Source organism: Mytilus edulis, chromosome 1, assembly GCF_963676685.1.
Source record: "Mytilus edulis chromosome 1, xbMytEdul2.2, whole genome shotgun sequence".
Taxonomy (NCBI): Eukaryota; Metazoa; Mollusca; class Bivalvia; order Mytilida; family Mytilidae; genus Mytilus; species Mytilus edulis.
In genome coordinates this window covers 40717402-40738885 of record NC_092344.1, presented here as the reverse complement: position 1 = coordinate 40738885, position 21484 = coordinate 40717402, and the positions used below count along the sequence as shown (strand labels likewise).

Here is a 21484-nt window from a genome sequence, read left to right as displayed (position 1 = left end):
GAGATAGTTAACAATTGTATATGCGTTTTGTTTTACTTAGAAGTGTTGTGTGGTTACATAACAACGTAGAACATACTGCCAAGTTACTGAAAGAGGGGCGAAGCATACCAGAAGGACATTCAAACTCATAGATCGAAAATAACCTGACAACGCTATGGCCATAGTCGTATGTCTATACTAACCTCTATAGTCTGTTTATACATAAGAGATAGAAAAACCGTGTTATATGAGTATATGTGTCTGCTGTCCGAAGTGTCTGTTAATCAGTCCTCTGTGGTAGTGAGTGACAACTATAGTACCTGATTATGGTGGTTGGTTCTTAGAAGACAACAATCTGTAAAACCTGGTCTGTGTCTATGGGGTCTTATAATCAGTCATCTGTGGTAGTGTGTGACAACTATAGTACCTGGTTATGGTGGTTAGTCCTTATAAGATACTAACCTGTAAAACCTGGTCTGTGTCTATGGTCCAAAGGGTCTTATAATCAGTCTTTTGTGGTAGTGTGTGACAACTATAGTACCTGGTTGTGGTGGTTAGTCCTTATTAGATACTAACCTGTAAAACCTGGTCTGTGTCTATGGTCCAAAGGGTCTTATAATCAGTCCTCTGTGGTAGTGTGTGACAACTATTGTACCTGGTTATGGTGGTTAGTCCTTATTAGATACTAACCTGTAAAACCTGGTCTGTGTCTATGGTCCAAAGGGTCTTATAATCAGTCATCTGTGGTAGTGTGTGACAACTATAGTACCTGGTTGTGGTGGTTAGTCCTTATTAGATACTAACCTGTAAAACCTGGTCTATGTCTATGGTCCAAAGGGTCTTATAATCAGTCATCTGTGGTAGTGTGTGACAACTATAGTACCTGGTTATGGTGGTTAGTCCTTATAAGATACTAACCTGTAAAACCTGGTCTGTGTCTATGGTCCAAAGGGTCTTATAATCAGTCTTTTGTGGTAGTTTGTGACAACTATAGTACCTGGTTGTGGTGGTTAGTCCTTATTAGATACTAACCTGTAAAACCTGGTCTGTGTCTATGGTCCAAAGGGTCTTATAATCAGTCCTCTGTGGTAGTGTGTGACAACTATAGTACCTGGTTATGGTGGTTAGTCCTTATAAGATACTAACCTGTAAAACCTGGTCTGTGTCTATGGTCCAAAGGGTCTTATAATCAGTCATCTGTGGTAGTGTGTGACAACTATAGTACCTGGTTATGGTGGTTAGTTCTTAGAAGATACTAACCTGTAAAACCCAGTCTATGTCTATGGTCCAAAGGATCTTATAATCAGTCGTTTGTTGTAGTGTGTGACAACTATAGTACCATGTTATGGAGGTTAGTCCTCAGAAAGTAACAAACTATAAAACATGATCTGTGTCTGTGCCCTGAAATGGTCGTTCAAACATTCCTGTTAAATAGAGTTCAACAACTACAGTTCCAAGCTTTGGTGGTTATTATCCGTAAGAAGATACTTATCTGTAAAAACCTGGTTAGTGTCTATGATACAAAGGGATCCAACTTTTAGTGTCCTGAAGTGTCGGACATAAGTAGTTACAAGACTTTCTTTTCAATTTCCTATATTGTTTTTTTTCAATCATCTTTCTCAGAGTTAAAACGATTTTTTATTCGTTTGATAAAGAATAAATTGTAACTGTGTTTATGGGACAGAGATGATGCCCCTGCTTGCATATACAATGTAACTTATTAAGGCATACCTCAAGCACAGTAAAGTAGCACTACCCAAATTTGTACTTGATAAAAGTTTTGTTATAATAACCACTTTGATTGATTGATTGTTGGTGTTTTAACGTCTCTTTAAAGCTCCACATGTTTGCTACTTCATGGCGGTCAGAAACCAGCTGAGTGTCCGGAGAAAAAACCACCGACCTTCAGTAGGATGATAGTTGAAAAAAATGCAGGACAAGAGTTTTGAGTAACGAAATAGGCAGAATGAGAAACTTTGCTCAAAAAGGCAAGATGACAATATTAGTAAAACAAGTCAGGGTAAACTAATAAAAAAGGCAGTACAGAATACAATGAAAAATAAAAAGGCAGTACAGAATACAATGAAAAATAAAAAGGCAGTACAGAATACAATGAAAAATAAAAAGGCAGGTCAGGGATTACAACTAAAACAAATCTTCCTCGCACCAACTCCCCCTTATTTAAAAATCAAATGTTTTCTCCCTAATAAGTAATGAACACTTGTTTCATAATATGTGTTCGAGACAAACTAAAGTTAGAGAACAGAAACGAAAAAAAAAAATGCTTATTTGTTTCATTTGTAAAGGGGTTATAACTTTACAATAGTAAAAGTGACACTTCCCAAATTCAAACTTGATCTGTGTTTTGTGGTTTAAAGCATGGAATATTTGAATTTGGGGGGTGGGGGGGGGGGGGGGGGGCGGGGGTTATATATCTGGCCTGTATTTTGACGGAAAAAAATGATCTGGCCTATTCTGTTACTAAAAAAAATATTCTGGCTCCATCTTCAGCAAAAATGACAAGTTTGATGCATTTTTATTCTGTGCTCGGTAAAAAGACCACCTACATAATGTAGTGTAATAGTACCTCACTTTTAGTTATATGGACAAACCGACAGGCAGGACGGAACACACTTGGTTAATCATATATACATCCCACCACACCACCAACTTCATTTGTGAGAGGTTTTATATATATACAACATCTAGTAACTTACCCTGTGTTTCACTTTAAATTTGTCTCGTTTTATATTAATGTATAAGTGAAATTGTCGGGCAATCTATGAGAGATTTGTTAGATTTCTTTGCCAGCTGTTCATATTAAATTGTTCATATTGCCTCGCATCTGTGTGACTTCTATGATACAACTGTGACGATATTGACTAGCTAACAATTCTGCTCAAACTGGTGCTACGGGCTGTCTTGCAACTTTCATTGAGACGAAAATGATTTCTCTGTGTTGAAAATCTCACTGTAATTTTCAAGATGAAGAGCAGCTGTTTCTTTGCTGCAAATTTATTAGGTAAATGTCTTGATTTTGTGCCAGGCAAATTAAACTTTTAAAAGTAAAAAAACGGAAACGAATAAAAACAGTATATTTTTAATTGTTTAGGCGCATAACCCTAGAATGGTATAAATGTAAATGACGCCACAAAAATTCAAATGTGATCTCAATTTTGTTGGTAAAAGGGGTTGTGTATAAGTTTCATAACATTTTGTTGAGGCAAACTCAAGATAAAAGAACGGAATTTAATTTAGTGACGTACGGACGTACACACGGACAAGGCCGGTAAAACTTAATGCCCCTCCACTTAAAGTCAAATTTCATTGAGTAACTCGATGTTTTCTTCACTTAATAACGATAATTGCTATCCTATTCTTTTTTATTATAAAATTCCGGAAAAAATTCCCCTAACCGACATTAACCAGAGTCTTAATAAATAGAAGGAATTCCGATCTAAATAAAGAAAATTATTGACCTGGCTACCGAGGTTGTTATTTAGTCAAATTATGTGTAATTTTAAAGTCTAAAACGGAAGTTTTGCCTTATTGTTTAAAATTATAAATACATAATGGGTAGGATATCATGAAAGACGTCTGGCGTACTAAATTATAATCCTGGTACTTTTGATAACAATTGAACACTTTCGTTTCGCAAAAACAGTCACTGACTTGAAAAAGAAACTGAAAGTAAATGTGCATTATTAATAGCCTGGGTTTTCTTAACTTAGTTTGATCGAGACGACTTTCTTCCATTGACAACAGACAAGGCTCAGTGACAAGGTAAGAATCGAAAAGATCATGAGAGCAATTAGACAATTTTTAGTGGAGTCAACTTTTATATATAAAAAAAACCGTTATATAAGAGATGCATATCAGTGGCGGATCCAGAAATTTTCATAGGTGGGGGCCCACTGACTGACCTAAGAGGGGGCCCGCTCCAGTCACGCTTCAATGATTCCCTATATAAGCAACCAAATTTTTTCCCAAAAAGGGGGGGCCCGGGCCCCCTGGCCCCCCCCTAAATCCGCCTATGCATATATATACAGAGTTTATATGCATTTAAACAATGATTTATTATTGAAGATTAATAATTTGTAGGTCATGACAGTCTTTTAAAATTTACAATATATTATTTGATAAGATATGTTTCAAAAAATGAATGGATAACCAAAGATATCCTTTTTGTGGTATTATCGAAATTCTGAATCACTATCATTTATAATAAAAGTAATGATAGTGTATATATTTTGTAGGAGATTTGTAAATGCCGATCGATTTGTCCTATATTGATATATACATGTAAATACATGTATGTAAGGGAATGTTTATAGATACAAAATGCGTATCTAAATTTGGGTATACTATATACATACATATATACACAACTCGTCTAAACATCAACCCAACAATGTCAGATCTGTTAATTTGCTTTTGCAAATTGTTTGTTCTTCCCTCGCCGGGATTCGAACCCATGCTACTGTAATATCGTGACACCAAATCCGTATCCGGTGCGCTAGACCACACGACCACCTTGGTTCACAATAATAAAGCTTTCGGTGGCCGCGTTTTACCTTTCCTCGTCAGTTTTAATCTAGCGTCATAATACAGTACATGATATATAAGGCATGAAGATGTTATTGTTACATATCAGCTAAATTATCTATAGTAAAGGATCCTACAAATTAATGCAAGATACAGTTACAGAAAATAATTATATTTATAAGTATGTCTGAGTCAGTGACAACTCTACAACAGATTTATCCATCGGATCACCAGCAATGATGGTAATACATGGCTGTGTACATAATGTATATACAACTCGTCTTAGCATATATATATATATATATATATATATATATATATATATATATATATATATATATATTTGGACCCCTCTCCAACGAAATTTGTTACATGACTATAAAAAATGCGATTTTTATCCAACGCAATCATAGGTTTAAACGTTGTTTTCAATTTAGACTTGTCTATTAAAAAAAAAGAAAAATACTTTTTTTTATTTTAAAACATCTTAGAACAATCATGTGTCCCTAGTACACGGATGCCCCATCCCCACTATCATTTTCTATTTGCAGACCGTGAAATGGGTAAAACTCTCATTTGTCATTTAAATTAGAAAGATCATACCATAGGGAACATGTGTACTAGTTTCAAGTTGATATGACTTCAACTGTATCAAAAAGTACCTCGACTAAAACTTTAACATGAAGCGGGACAGACGGACGTAAGAACGAACGGACGCACTGACCAGAAAACATAATGGCCATAAATGGTGCATAAAAAGCTAGTTATGTTCAAATTAAATTGCAATATGAGTTAAATGTTTAATAATTCAATATGAAAACAAAACAAATGTTTTCATCTATAGATTCTATTTCTTTATCTAGCTGGAATGTTCATGGATTGGGACAAAAACACAGAGACCCTAATTTCTTGGAATTGATAAATCATGATATGAATATAGTGATAGAAACTTTGAAAGGGGTGGAACCTCATATCCAATTATCTGAATATAATTATTATTGTAAGCAAAGAACTAAAGCTATTGATGACGCAAAAAGAAAACGAGGGGGAAGTAATGTTTACTATAAGAAAAAAATGAAAAAGGGAATTACTTATCTTAAAAATGTAACCAAATCTCAGAATATATTGTGGATGAAACTTCATAAGTAATTTTTGGACTTCACGAAGATATATACATATATGTGGCAATCCCGGCGAGGGAAGAACAAAAAAATTGCGAAAGCAAATTTACAAATCTAACATTGTTGGGTTGATGTTTAGACGAGTTGTATAAACATAATGTACACAGCCATGTATCACCATCATTGCTGGTGATCCGATGGATAAATCTGTTGTAGAGTTGTCACTGACTCAGACGTACTTATAAATATAATTATTTTCTGTGACTTTATATACCTACATATATGTAGTTGTTTTCTTTCAGAACGATAGGTCATTCTTTTTCAGAATCACCCCGGACGATACCATGTTTCAATGAAATATGCTCCAAGGCATTAAATAATGACCTGTGTGAGGTCATTATTTTCCTTGATAAAAATGCAATCTATAATCTACTTCAAAATCATATTCGTCTGATAGTTTTTCGTTGCCGAGTTCAGAATTTACTTTTTGAAGTTCAATCAATGATAGGTGTAATAAAACTGTCATTGCCCACATTTTAATTTTTCAAACAAATAACGTGAAGTTTTGTTAATTTATCGCTCCAATACAGAAACATTCTCATATATGAGATATAGAACTTTACTGTAAACTATCAAAGAATAAAGCCAGATTTAACATAATTTTTTGTAAGATTTTGAAAATCTTATTGAGTCACACTGCATAGGTTGATTGATTGTTGGTTGCTTAACGTTCAGTGGCAAATATTTCATGCATGTTCAGGACGATACACACTGAATGGGAAATCATGATGTGACCTATATGTATTTGTATTCGTCTTCGTGTCAGTTGTTAACTTTATTTAATTCATGTATACCTTTTACTCTATCAAATTATCAACTTATATAAGAATAACGTTCACGTAACTCACAAAAGGGGTGGATGACCACTTTTCCGCGATAGAAATATCATTACAAAGATAAAATAAAAAACATAGCCCCCCCCCCTTGCCCCTAAACTAAGTTGGTACAATAAATTACTTATACTGTGTTTTGTATTTGTCATTCACCGTTATCGAAAGGAAACAACTTATTTTTGTCTTTCTTCATGCAGTTACAGTAATACTTTTATTTTATACGGATGATAATTTTAAAGGTTTATATCTAGATTAATAAGTGAGTTTTATTTCACATTCTAAATGAGCCGTAGGGCGTATTAAAACCTGAACGAATTAGAAAGGAATATCCCACTTTAGTGTGGTCGGTAAAATAGGATGCTAAATTTTGCAAATCTTTATAAAAAAAATGATATTTGTTGACGATATATACTAGTAAGTCAGATAATGTATATTTTAAAGTTTTTCTTGTCGTAGAACACACCTCGTCTTTGGGCAATCCTGACACCCCGGGGTGTGTTCTACGACAAGAAAAACCTTAAAATATACATTATCTATAACGTATCTTGCATTAATTTGTAGGATCCTATACTAAAGACAATTGAGCTGATCTGTAACAATAACATCTCCATGCCTTATATATCATGTACTGTAGTACGACGCTATATTACAACTGACGAGGAAAGGTAACACACGACCACCGCAAGCTTTATTATTGTGAAGCCCAGGTGGTCGTGTGGTCTAGCGGGACGGCTACAGTGCAGGCGATTTGATGTCACGATATCTCAGTAGCATGGGTTCGAATCCCGGCGAGGGAAGAACAACAAATTTGCGAAAGCAAATTTACAGAACTACATTTGTAACATTGTTGGGTTGATGTTTAGACGAGTTGTATATATGTGCATATATAGTCCACCAAAGAATTCCCCCCATTATAATAATGAATATGAAGATTTGGAATCAGAAATAAGTTTTCTTTCTAGTAAAGGAAAATGTATGTTATGGGTGATTTTATCTCAAGAGTACCAAATTATTCTGATTTTGTAGCAAAGGAGGAAAACAACATAAATTTAACTCATATATACTACTAGTAAGATTTTCAACTGTCTAGAAAAAGTAAAGATAAAATCATAAATTCGCAAAGGAAGGGATTAACTAGACCTCTTTGTTTCTGTTCAACTCTGTATTCTAAATGGGAGATTTATTGGAGATTTGTTAGGAGATATGACATTTTTAGCATGAAAGAATGCAGTGTAGTTGATTATACAATTACTAGTGAAAGTCTTCTCTCCTCAGTGAATTATTTTATAGATAAAACTCCGTCATACTTTTCCGATCATATCCAAATTGTTACCCATTTAAAATGTGATTGAAAACTACAGACTCAGTAATTTCGGACATTGATATAAGTTTATCGCACAAATATATGAGAAAAAGATGTTTTAAAAAGAAAAAATGAATATCCTACTGGACAGGCTCACTTTTTAATGACTGAAATACTTCTTTTGTTCAAAACAATAAAAAAACCCTTCTAAACTTAAAAAAGAGAATTTCAACTCGATGTTTTAAATAAAGTAGACAACATGTCACAAAATGAAAGCGAATAATTTTGGAAACTTAAGAACAATAAAAGAAAAAAATATAGGACAAGAATGAAGATAGTATGCTCGATTTAAGTCAGGGTTTTCATCCCTTTAAAAATCAGGATCAACCTGAAAAGATTGAGAAAAATGATAAGAAAAGTATTTTTGAAGAATTATGTAAAACAGACATGTTTTACATAGAATCATATTCAAAACAGTGTGGCTGTGGCCATTGATTGACGACCTAAATTATCCCATTGACTGGGACAGATTATGTGAACGTTTGTCTGTAACTACCACTGCTCATGCACTTACTATTACTTATTATAGAATTGAAACTGTGGGGTCACCAAAGGTTCTTAACGCCTTTAATAATAAAATAAATCGAAAAACTAATCAGGAATAACCTTTATGTTTTGATTTATATTATTGATATAATCAAAACAAAAAAATCATCGTGTTATTCCTGAATAATTTAATTTTGGGTGTAACGCGTCTTCTGATTGGCTGACGTTATTTTGTTATCAGCCCAAATACATAATTTAGTCATGTGATCGTGACGTCATCAATGTTTTTTAGTGGTTTTCTACGGTTTAAAAGGAATAGAATTAGATTATAAGAAATGACTGTAATATTTTTTCTGTCTTTTCGAAATAACATAAAAAATGTGGTGCACACTGTTAAATAACCCGCTACGCGCGTTATTCGGTGTGCACCATATTTTTTATGTTATTTCTTCATAGACAGAAAAAAAATATTACAGTCATTCCTTAATTAATTATTCGAATTACTTTATTTAGGTGTTGAGAACCTTTGGTGACCCCACAGTTTAAGTGTCTTTAACAAGTACATAGTGAACAGTGGTCGTTACAGACAAACATTCACATAATCTGCCCCAGTCAATGGGATAATTTAGGTCGTCAATAAATGGCCACAGCCACACTGTTTTAAATATGATTCTATTAATATCAATTTTGTCATTAGCAAATTAAAACATAACTAAATTGTATCTTCTTTTGAGGCGGGATGTATAGAGACACATACACGTTAATATTTATCTCTATAGAAGTCGCTCCTCACTATCCTACAACTTGTCTTAAATAATAAAGGATCTTATTTTTTTTTAGCACAATGATTGTTGCGACTCTGGCAGTAGGGCTACACTTGGCCGTTTATATTCAGCTAAATGGTTGGTTTCCGACCAAAGAAAAATTGAGCGTAGTCCATGTCATATACCATCAAGAATGGCACCTACTAGTACTGGCAATATTTTCCCATTCAGAACTGATTCAATGGTCGATTCTCATGATATCGTTCGTATGGAAAAGTCTCATATTAGAGCAGATATTTGAGAGTACAAGCTTTCTTGTCATATTAGCAGTATCTAAAGTGTTGACGAGCTTAATCTACATTGCAGTAAATATGGGTTTTGAAAGGGTTTATGAAGACGAATCATACAATACGATATATGCAGTAGGATTATCAGGTAATCTTATCTGGACTCGTTCAAACTTATTTTCCAAGATTATAAATTAAAAATCGTGCTAAAAATTAGGAAACAGTTGTATTGAAGTAACAGAAGAAGTATTGTGGTCCCTTTATTGTCAATTAAAAGGGATACCTGCAGGAATTAAGCAAAACAATTGTTTTTCGAGTTTATTTTTGAAAATATCTGGAATTTCAAGGATTTCTTTGTATATTTATCATATAAGTCATGTTACAGGATATTACGTAATTATATGAGAAAAACATAATTTCTTCTAGTTTTAAGTCTTTAGAGATATGTAAAATTGGCTGTAAAGATGAAACCAATGACAGACTATTGTATTGAGCAGTTTTCTTGAAAACAAAACTTTACGACAAAAGAGATGATTTCCAATTGTGAACTTTCCATTTCTAAGTAGCAACATTCCAGCAGCACCTGCATACGGGGTATATATCTCCCAATTGATACGATATTCCCGTGCTTGCATTTCCTATCATGATTTTCTTGATAGAGGGTTACTGCTCACAAGGAAGCTATTAAACCAAGAGTTCCAAATGGTGAAGTTGAAATCATCACATGTGGAGCAGGATCTGCTTACCCTTCCGGAGCACCTGAGATCACCCCTAGTTTTTGGTGGGGTTCGTGTTGTTTATTCTTTAGTTTTCTATGTTGTGCCATGTGTTCTATTGTTTTTCTGCTTGTCTTTTTCATTTTTAGCCATGGCGTTGTCAGTTTGTTTTAGATTTATGAGTTTGACTGTCCCTTTGGTATCTTTCGTCCCTCTTTTTTTCTCCTATTTGTACATTCATAACGCAATTGACGCTTCATTTATTCTCGTTTTACTATATAAGATGATATAAAGGGTGCATGATTTAATACCTTTGATAACTATTAATAACGGAACAAACAAAATGATGCAAAAAGTCAAATTTTGACCTTAAAATATAGCAAAAATTTTGTAGGATATATATATATATATAGGGTCAAGTGGTCCTAGGTTTGTAATTTTTAGTCATACTCTGTTTGTTATGTTCAATTAATGTTGAAATTTATGAGAAGGTCAGCTAAATTTTTTACACATTTCAAAATGTCAAAGTTAAAAGAGATTGTTTCATATTCTAAATATGACAACAACAAAAAATCAAAATGTATCATATTTATTGTTTCTGCAACAAGGCAGTAAAACTTTAAATTCTGTCAAAGATCAGATATTACTTGTACAATGAACCCGAAGTATGACAAAGAACGTCTTGTCCTACATTGTATGTTGTTTTCAATTTTTTCCTCTAAAAAAAGGTTCATCGGACGGTCTGCGAAAGTATAGACGTAAGAAACGTAGATAGATTCTGTCATTAACAGTCGTTTATAAAAACCAAAAATGAACACGCCGGAAGACAAATAACAAATAATTGATCAATAAGAACTTTTCATCTAAATGTCAATGACTTAATCAATTAAAACCTAACCGTGCTTTGTCGACTGAAGCAAATATGTATTTGTGTCGGGTGCTGGAAGAAGAACTTGTATCCTGCTGACAACCGTTTTACTAAAGGCCCCATAGATACAAGTAGTATTCGCATAGAAATCCTGTATCCTGCTTTTATTGGAAGCGAGCAGATGCATTTGAATCATCGTTTATGTTGCAGTTTATTGTGCGGTCCCCGTTAAAATGTTCTCACTTTTATTGAAAAGTAACGTCGGCAAAATAAAGGTAGATCTTTATTGCGTAAAGTATTAATTGTCGACTGAAACGTTAGTTTGCACTTTGCTGGAAAATATAACATGGATGTATAGTCGCTACTAATAAGGAGAAAATTAAGCTCGGCAAACATAGCTTTTCTCTCTCATTTAAATTAAACAAATAAATGTTACATATTCCGACAATAATCGAATTTTGTATCTGTAATGTAAAAAGGACGATGTGTTCGCATTAGTGATATGCTACAACGTGTGAACGTTAAGCTACACCAATTATCACAATATTTAATACCCCAGAATTGTCAAAAATCATTTACAAGAAATATAGTATTCTGTGATACCAAAATTACTTTTTAGCAATTATGAGCCGCCGTGGTGTAGTGGTTAATCCATCGGACTATTAACACAAAGGTTCCTGGTTCGATTCCCGTCTGAAATGAAAATTTCAGGGACTGAATTTTCGGCGCTCCCTTGACACCATTTGCGAGTATGGTCTTGGGGAAACGATGATAGTCCGTCGGACGGGGACGATAAATGGCTGACCCGTGTTAAGAGAGAGACCCATATCTCTTGCACGTTAAAGACACCCTTGTAGATTTCGAAAAAGAGCAGACTAATGCCGCTATAAGGCAGCACTCGCACCCACAAAGTGGAAAGGGATTAATATAAGTTGCAAAACTTGTTTCCCAATCCACTATAATTAAATATGTTTAAACTAATTATTAAGTGGTCGGTCTTTTAGAATTATTCACTTTACACTACAGTTAAATTATAATGCCTTTCACATAAGGTATACCTTATAATACTAGATTATACAAAAGGACTATTTTTACATTAAGTATTCTTTAACGTGTTTTATTAAGCCCTCGAACCTTACCCTATTGGTCCATCGGACTTTAGCGTGATATGCCATCGTACTTAAGCGAACAAACAACCATCGCACTTTAGCGTGATACACCATCGTACTTTAGAGTCCTACATATAAATGGACTGACTTTAAAGACGCAACACTAATTATTTTGTTTAATATACCCCTGCTTTGAAAAGGGGGGTATACTGTTTATCACCAGCCCAGTAGTCAGCACTTCGGTGTTGACATGAATATCAATTATATGGTCATTTTATAAATTTTCTGTTTACAAAACTTTGAGTTTTTCGAAAAACTAAGGATTTTCTTACCCCAGGAGTAGATTACCTTAGCCATATTTGGCACAACTTTTAGGAATTTATGATCCTTAATGCTCTTCAACTTTGTATTTAGTTTTGATCTGAGCGTCACTGATGAGTCTTATGTAGACGAAACGCGCGTCTGGCGTATAAAATTATAATCCTGGTACTTTTGATAACTATTTACTTATGTCTGTCCATCCACCCGCCAGTCCGTCCGTGCCATGAATATTTTCGTCGCATTTTTCTCAGGAACTACTAGACAAGGATTTCTGAAATTTAGTTTTAGGGTTTATATAAGTTAGTTATACCGTGTGATGCGTTTTCAGATTCATCACTTGACGACTTCCTGTTTACCGAACACTTTTATCATTTTACACATAATAGCCAAGTTGAAAATATTTGTCACATTTTTCTCAGAAACTACTAGACAAAGATTTCTGAAAATTGGTTTCAGGGTTATTATTAGTCAGCTACACAGTGTGATGTGTTTTCAGATTCATTCGATAGAAGAACGACATATTAAATTCACCAATACCAATGTAAAGCTTGTAGTAAATTGATTCCAGAGGAACTAAATGTAGTACATGACATGTAGAATATTACCTTTTAATGATATAACCCATGACTGTTGGATGACAAAATTCAATTTCTTGGTATTCCGACTAAAGAATTTTATAAATCAACTTGCAGTCCAACTGGTCCATTAGCATTTTGCGGGAATTTGAAGTTCATGGAAAACTAACGTTATACACCACAATAAATACCACCTAAACCGGACTTTCAGGTGTACACGTACGTATATGCACAAAAGCGATATACCACACTTTTCTAAATTGATACAACCACATGCACCACAAAATTATGATGCGGTGAAGAACTGCAGAGGTTACTGGAGATCTATAGCATTGCTTACTTGCTTAATCCTGTTGCCCCTTGGTGGAGCATAGGCCACTAATCTATAGCATTAGGATTGCATTATCACAAGGTCAATTGAATTTATAGAATATTCAGACGAAGGAAAAAGATTTCTTCGCTTTAAATGCTATGGATTTTATTATTTAAATTTCAGGTGTAACATTAGCACTGAAAGTGTTAGTGACTTACTACAGTTTCGACTTACCTCTTAAAAAGATTTTTTATTGGACAGTAGAACTAGCCATTATACATGCCACTATTAGAATAATTACGCCGGCGATATCTATAACTGACTTACTTTCAGGTAATTTGATTTAGTTCGCATGTTTTCTTCAAATATTTTTAAGCAATAGACAAAACAAGTAAAAAAATATAAATTAGACAATATCAAACGTAAAAATTATCAATGGCGTTTGGAAATGTAGCAAATGGATTTAAATTATTTAGTACCAAACAGAAAACAATTAACTTGCGAAAAGATGGTGTACCGCAAACATGAGGTGCAAAAAAATTAACACCAAACAATGTTTATATACTATGTCATGTATGTATATATGCTCACCACAGAGTCAAATCGTTAACAACCATGCCACTGCCACTACCCAACTTAAGCATCTTCCGAACATTTGAACTGGTACTATATACTGGTTACCGAAATTACACAAAAAAACATTTAAATTCCGTTTCATCTCCGCATGGAGTAAGTGTTCTACGACTAATCTTTCTGTGCTTCTAACTAGTCTACCTCCCTTACTACTATCAAAGAACTGGTTATTAACTTTTGTAATGAAGCTTGTGAAAATAATGGTATTAATTATTTTTGTATTGTTAAAAATTCTTTAGAGGTTTTAGATAAAATTCATGCTTTTGATGGTCCTTATAGTTCTGTTGACAGTTATGATTTTTCTACTCTGTACACTACACTTCCACACAATCTTACAAAGAAAAAGTTTTTGTATTTGATAAAATGTTTTTTTTGAAAAATATCATTGTAATTTTATTTGCTGTAACTAGTTTAAAGCCTTTTGTGTAACGAAAAAGGAAAGTATGCTAGATACACTTACTGGAAACGTGAGGAAATGATTGAAGCTTTAAATTTTCTGCTAGATAACGTTATGTACGTTTCGGCGATAAAGTGTATCGTCAGGTGGAAGGTATTCCTACGGGCACTAACTGTGCCCCTTCAAAAGCAGATGTATTTCTATATTGCTATGAATCTCAGTTGATGACCAAACTCAATAAAGACACATCATTATTGTATTTAGTTGATACATTCAACAATACCTTTATCTGGATGATCTTTTTTCGTTAAATAATCCAGAGTTCTCTAAATATACTTCGGAAATTTACCCAAAGGAACTTACTTTAACTAAATCTAACATAAACAGCAGCAGTTGCCCTTTTCTAGATGTAGACATTTCAATTTCTAACGGAAAACTACAAAATTTACGACAAAGGAGACGATTTTTCATTTCCTATTGTTAATTTTCCATTTTTAGACGTCGATGTGCCTTTGGCTCCATCATACGGTGTTTATATATCCCAACTCGTTGTCTATGCCACGGTGTGTTCTGATGTCATAGATTTTAACGAACGTAATTAATGCATTACTGGGAAATTATTGTGTCAAGAATTTCGATACCATAAATTACTGAAAACCTTTACTAAATTCTTTCATAGATACAAAGATTTTATTAATAAATTTGGCTGTACACATGTACCTGTAGAAAACTTATTAAAATGGTCTTTCACATCCTAAATTTTACGGTAATATTGTACTTAAAGCGAGGAAATCACTATGTGATCCGTGTAAACTTATCAAACCTTTAAACAAACCTATAAGTACGGGTTATCGTACCAATATTGTAATTAGATCTCTGAATATAGTTTACATTGGCACTAATATAGATTTTGTCATTAGCAAATTAAAACATAACTAAATTGTATCTTCTTTTGAGGCGGGATCTTTAGAAACACACACACGTAATTTTTATCTCTAAAGAAGTAGCTCCTCACTATCCTACTACCTGTCGATAGATTTATTTTTGGCATTGGATAAGTCATGTCTTCTCTAACTGTTCCTGACGTTAAAATACTAAATCCCTGGGATGTGTTTTAGTTGATTTTAGTCTGTGACGCATGATTTGTTTTATTATTAACTGTTTTTGGCTTTTAACTAGCTTTCAGTAACTGCGAGTACTCTCAAATCGTACTTTCTTGTTAATTCGACCTTTTGATACTATTAAAAATACTTTTTTGTTAATTTATATTTATATAGATCTTGTCTATATACCAGCTTTAATTATTTAGAATATCTACTAATTTTCACTTCTTCATACTACATTTGTATGTTGTATGAACGTCAAGATTATTCTCCTTAAATCTGTACAGGGAAGTTTTAGTTGTATAGTTTTATTGTTGATATTCACCCCTTATGTATCTAGTGTTAAATTAGGTATTTATATGACAAACCTTTCTTCATATTCCTAATTATTGGAAGATTTTATATAGACAGAAGTAGTATACCTAAAACGACAAAAGAGGGACGAAAGATACTAGAGGGACAGTCAAACTCAAAAAAAATTGAAAATAAACTGACAACGCCATGGCTAAAAATGAAAAGGACAAACAGACACACAATAGTACACAGAACATAACATAGAAAACTAAAGGATAAATAACACAAACCCCACCAAAAACTAGGGTTGATCTCAGGTACTCCGAAAGGGTAAGCAGATCCTGCTCCACATGTGGCACCTGTCGTGTTGCTTCTGAGATAACAAATCCGGTAAATAGTATAATTCGGTAGGTCACATTTATGAAAGGGATTACAGTTATTTTTCATTTACCTGTATATATTATGAAAACCGTGGTTTTTTTTTCAAAAGTGATTATTTTCAAAGGGTTAAATATTTCGCGGTGGTGTCTTGCCATGGCTTTGTTTGGGCTTGAATGTTTGTCCCTAATATGTTATTAACTATGTATTTACATTCGGGTTTCGCAAATCAAATTTATTCGTTCATAGTGTGTTAATTTACGTTTTTTTTTATATTGAGTTCAGCCTTCCAATTGATATTTTATCGTGTGTTTTAATTTCTATGTTGTGATGTTATACTATTGTTTTAGAAAAAAGGAGAAGGTTTGGTACCATGAAAACGTTTAATCCCGCTGCAAATGTTTGCACCTGTCCTAAGTCAGGAATCTGATGTACAGTAGTTGTCGTTTGTTTATGTAATTTATACGTTTTTCTCGTTTTTCATATATACTAGACCGTTGGTTTTCCCGTTTGAATGGTTTTACACTAGTAATTTTGGGCTCTTTATAGCTTGTTTGGTGAGAGCCAAGGCTTCGTGTTAGAGGCCGTACATTGACCTATAATGCTTTACTTTTATAAATTGTTATTTGGATGGAGAGTTGTCTCATTGGCACTCACACCACATCTTCCTATATCTATATATATATATATATATTTCAGTTCAACTTGCTGGTTTTATCGCTGGATGCCTCACCCTTATCATAGTTAAGATTATTCAACCAGGTAACTTAAGAACATCAGATGTTTAATGTTTCGTTAAATCAAGTAAAAGAACAAACAGTAAAATATGCACAGAAATAAAAAAAAAAAAAATCTTTTGTCATTTAAATATTATAAACGGTTAAGAATAACATTTAATATGAAATGCAAAGCAAAGCAAGGCAAGAATTGTGTGACGAAACAAAAAATAAAAAACTGCTTCTGTCCTTAGTTGAAAATGTTTTAAAATGATTCGATTAGTATCGTACGGTCTAATAAAATGCCCAAACAATGTACAAATAAACTCATCATAGATACCAGGAATAAATTTTATATATACGCCAGACGCGCGTTTCGTCTACAAAAGACTCATCAATGACGCTCGAATCCAAAAATGTTAAACAAAAAAGAGCCAAATACGGATATCTTGGGTAAAATGATGCAAGTTTCTTTTAAATATAATGTTATGGAAATTATTGAATAAATGCATGTATATACTAAACTTAGTGTCTGTGCATGATATATTTTTTGCACGTATTACAATTTCGTAACGTAGAAATTACAACATTTGCACTTAATACAAATTCATAACGTAGAATTTACAACAAAAATTTCATTGTGTGATTGTTGCTCGAAAACTTAGTATTTGATAAATTTTAAAGTATTGCTGCCTAAATTTACCGACCTTGACTTTGATAAATAATCAACTCATGGAGCAATTTAAAGAATCATGAAACAAGTTGGAATAAATGAGTTGATACAGCAATATTAACTTTTATTTAAAATTGTTCATGCCTTCCAAATAATTAAGACATCAATTCAGATGATTTTGTGTTTTAATATTTCTATAAATATCAGTTAATTCAATCTACCTTCGAGAACTTACATCTGACGTTGGCATTATTTTTATGTTATATTTTATCGTTGTGTGATGTAAAGTTTGGTTCTTCGAAACTTTAGGACAAAGGTGAACTTAATTTGGTGTATGGAAATGTGAAAACATTTCAGTATGACAGGTTTCATCTGACGGTTACACCACTGGGTCGATGCCTCTGCTGGTGGACGTTTCGTCCCCGAGGGTATCACCAGCCCAGAAGTCAATGAATATCAATTATGTAGTCAATTTTACATATTTACTATTGGCAAAAGTATGACTTATTCCAGGCTTAGATAACCTTAGTCGTATTTGGCACAACCTTTTTTGAATTTTCGGTCCTCAATGCTCTCAATATGGTTATATTTATAAATTTACTGTTTACAAATTTTAGATTTTTTTGAAAAACTAAGGCTTTTCTACCTCAGGCATAGATTACCTTAGCTGTATTTGGCAAAACGTTTAGGAATTTTGGTCCTCAATGCTCTTCAACTTCGTACTTTATTTGGCCTTTTTAACTTTTTTGGATTCGAGCGTCACTGATGAGTCTTTTGTAGACGAAACGCGCGTCTGGCGTATATACTAAATTTAGTCCTGGTATCCAAATCCAAAAAAGTTAAAAAGGCCACATAAAGTACGAAGTTGAAGAGCATTGAGAACCAAAAATCCTAAAAGTTTTGTCAAATACAGCTAAGGTTATCTATGCCTGGGCGTCAATGATGAGTCTTTTGTAGACGAAACGCGCGTCTGTCGTCTCAAATTATAAGTCGGTGACTTGAAAAAAAAAATCAATTTTGGAGCAAGAGGGAAAAGTTAATTTTCAAGTGAGTTTTCATGTTTCACATGATACAATAATATACTGTTGATTTATTTATGTTCGTGTATACCAAATTCTTGAATTGAGGTAATAGTGTATATTTGATTTTGTGGTTATGACAAACTCTGCATTCAAACCTAAATAAAATAAAATGGGAACTTCGTTGAACATTTTAATTCGAGGTTTACTTAAAAAAAATCAACGAACATTCTTGTTCAATCCTTTTTATTTCAAATATGACTTGTAGAGAAAATAGAGCTAACCGTCATAATCAATCAACGGAACAATTGAAAAAACAACTGCCATATTCATGATATGGTACAGGAATATTAAATGAACATTTATAGCTGACTATGCGGTATGGGCTTTGCTCATTGTTGAAAGCTTTACGGTGACATATAGTTGTTAATTTCTGTGTCATTTTGGTCTCTTGTGGAGAGTTGTCTCATTTGCAAACTAACCATATCTTCTTTTTTATATTGTTTGTTCAACCTGTATTTATATGGAGATAGATAATTCTCAAATTTGTATTTGAACTGTTATAGTTCCGTACGCGTTATATTGACAAAATTAAAACAGCAAGCTAAATAGACTCATAAAAACCAGGACAAAAAAATATATTTATGCCAGACGCGCGTGTCGTCTACCAAAGACTCATCAGTGACGCTCAAAATTTAAACATGCTTACAAGTAAATTAAACAAATACGCCAAAATATAAAGGTGTTGAGGTAGCTATTTATTTTGACAATAACGTTACCAAAAGTAAGTTTTTTTGTAGTTGATAACACATATCTAGTGTACTATGCACTTTTCACGATGAAGTGAAAATTAAAAAAATGTAAGTACAAGCTTTGTGTCTGAATCGCACTTCTGACTCACTTGCACAATAAATGCCGAAAACTTTGTACTAGTTTGGCTTTATTAATATTTTGATATGAGGGTAACTGATGAGTCTTTTGTAGTCGAAACGCGCGTCTGGCTTACTAAATTATAATCCTGGTACCTTTGATAACTATAAGTCACGTCAAACATAACAGAACGAAGTTAAATAACGGGGAAACTATAGTAATTCAAAAGATAAACAACTTCATTTTATATAATATATAAGTAAAGACCATTTTGTATTACGTGTGAAGTTTTTGCTCAAACACTGATTACCGAGTTGCAGCTGCAAATTCTTGCATACGTATGTATTGAGAATGTACTCCATACGCGGATGAAGGTTGATTATTGGTGCTAAGGTGAGACATATCAATCACAATTCAAAATTGAAATGGTGTCGTTTTTCATCGATTCTGAGATGAACACTTTTGCCAAGTTCGAGGTAAATGTTTAGAAATAATATCTAGTTGACTGGACGCTTTATTTTGTTGTCCCGAGTAGCTGTTTTTGCTGTTTTGCGTTTGCCTTAAACTGATATCACCCATCTAAATCCCCACCCCACAGCAAGTTGTAGAATACTAACAACCATTTTAAAGTAACAGTTTTTTTTTTTTTACATTTGTTTTTTTAGATAATATTTTCATTGTCTGCAACGCAGGAAAAGTACCAGTTGGTGTAGAAGTAGAAAAATGCGTACCTGTACAAGAAAACCGGACATCTCTGCTTAGTTTTAATTGGGGTAACTTCCTTGAAAGAAGACAAATAGAGTCAAATTTAATGACTGTAATCGACCCTGGCAGATATTATTATTTTCATATGAGGGAACCTTTTATCGGCGGAAATGTTATTATAAAAAGACCGGGCATAAGATCTCTAGTATCTGGTTCCAAACATTTACAACATAGAAGAGGAAGAGGTATGATAATTACTTTGGAAGGAAAGCTAGAGTACAGCAAACTTCATGCATCATGGACATGTGAGAACGGTACTGACCATAAAGAAGTGTTTAATAAATGGAATAAAGATTAAAGCAGTTGAAATCGATTCCACACAAGGATTCACTGACGATATGTGAAGATGTAACACACAAGCATAAAAGACTTGTTTCTGCTGAAACCACAACAGTAAAAGGACATATTTTTTTTACTAATTGTTCAACGTGTTTTTTTATTTGTTCTACTAAATATGCAGTCACGTAAAATTGAGTATTCATTCAAAACTACATGTAGGTAATTGTATTGCGAATTTTGTTGTATGAATGATAACAACATGCACGCATTCCCCTCTACATTTGTACTTTTGAATATAGGTAGGGACCTGTTATTTAATATTTTTTAAAGGCGCATTAGCAGCCATGTAGACAAAATATTATAAGACGATTCTTTTGTTACAAACATTTATAAAAACATAGTATTGCAATAATATTTTGTTATTATCAATTAATTGGCTAGCAATTTAATAATCCATTTGTATTGTGCAGCTGTATGTGTTTTTTTATTCTAATATGACGTGCTTCTTTCGCTTTGTGAACAAACCCATGCTCTAAATCCAATAAAATTTGTTTGCACATGCGTATATTGACTTCTTCAGAATAATGAATTTTATCAAATTATCATGCACTTAATATATTTCCTCAATTTTAAAAGACTTTCAAACTCTTAAATGGTGCACGTGATGTTACTAATTCATTTAATATGACTGTAATGTGCAGCATTCCGAAATTGACATATTTGACCTAGATACGACAACCGTTCATGCTGGCTGTTCAAACTCCTCCCTCAAAAAAATCTCAGTGCCAGCCTTTTCCTCTCAGTGTACAAACAAAAAAGGAAGGTTCATGGAAGAGCCTACACAAACGCTTTTACACTTATACTTATCGGAGATTGGCCTCTTCAGAATCGAAATAATTGATGCAATCTATACTTTATTGCAGTTTTACCATGGTTAGGCTTTATATTTGTGTTATTTTAGCCCTCACTATCGCTCGGGGACAAATAATCACGAATATAATGCCTACCTGTGTTAAA

The 21484-nt window shown here is 33.4% G+C and overlaps 1 protein-coding gene across 1 annotated transcript; it reads left to right on the top strand.

Annotated features, from left to right (window-relative positions):
- The first annotated feature begins 3409 nt into the window (after positions 1 to 3409).
- Positions 3410 to 21032, top strand: LOC139482633 (rhomboid-related protein 4-like). The gene is made up of 5 exons (XM_071266564.1): positions 3410 to 3762; positions 9228 to 9586; positions 13524 to 13673; positions 16845 to 16907; positions 20089 to 21032. Exons 2-5 carry the CDS (start codon positions 9232 to 9234, stop codon positions 20484 to 20486), a joined length of 966 nt encoding a protein of 321 aa, XP_071122665.1. The 5' UTR covers positions 3410 to 3762; positions 9228 to 9231; the 3' UTR covers positions 20487 to 21032.
- Positions 21033 to 21484: the final 452 nt, after the last annotated feature.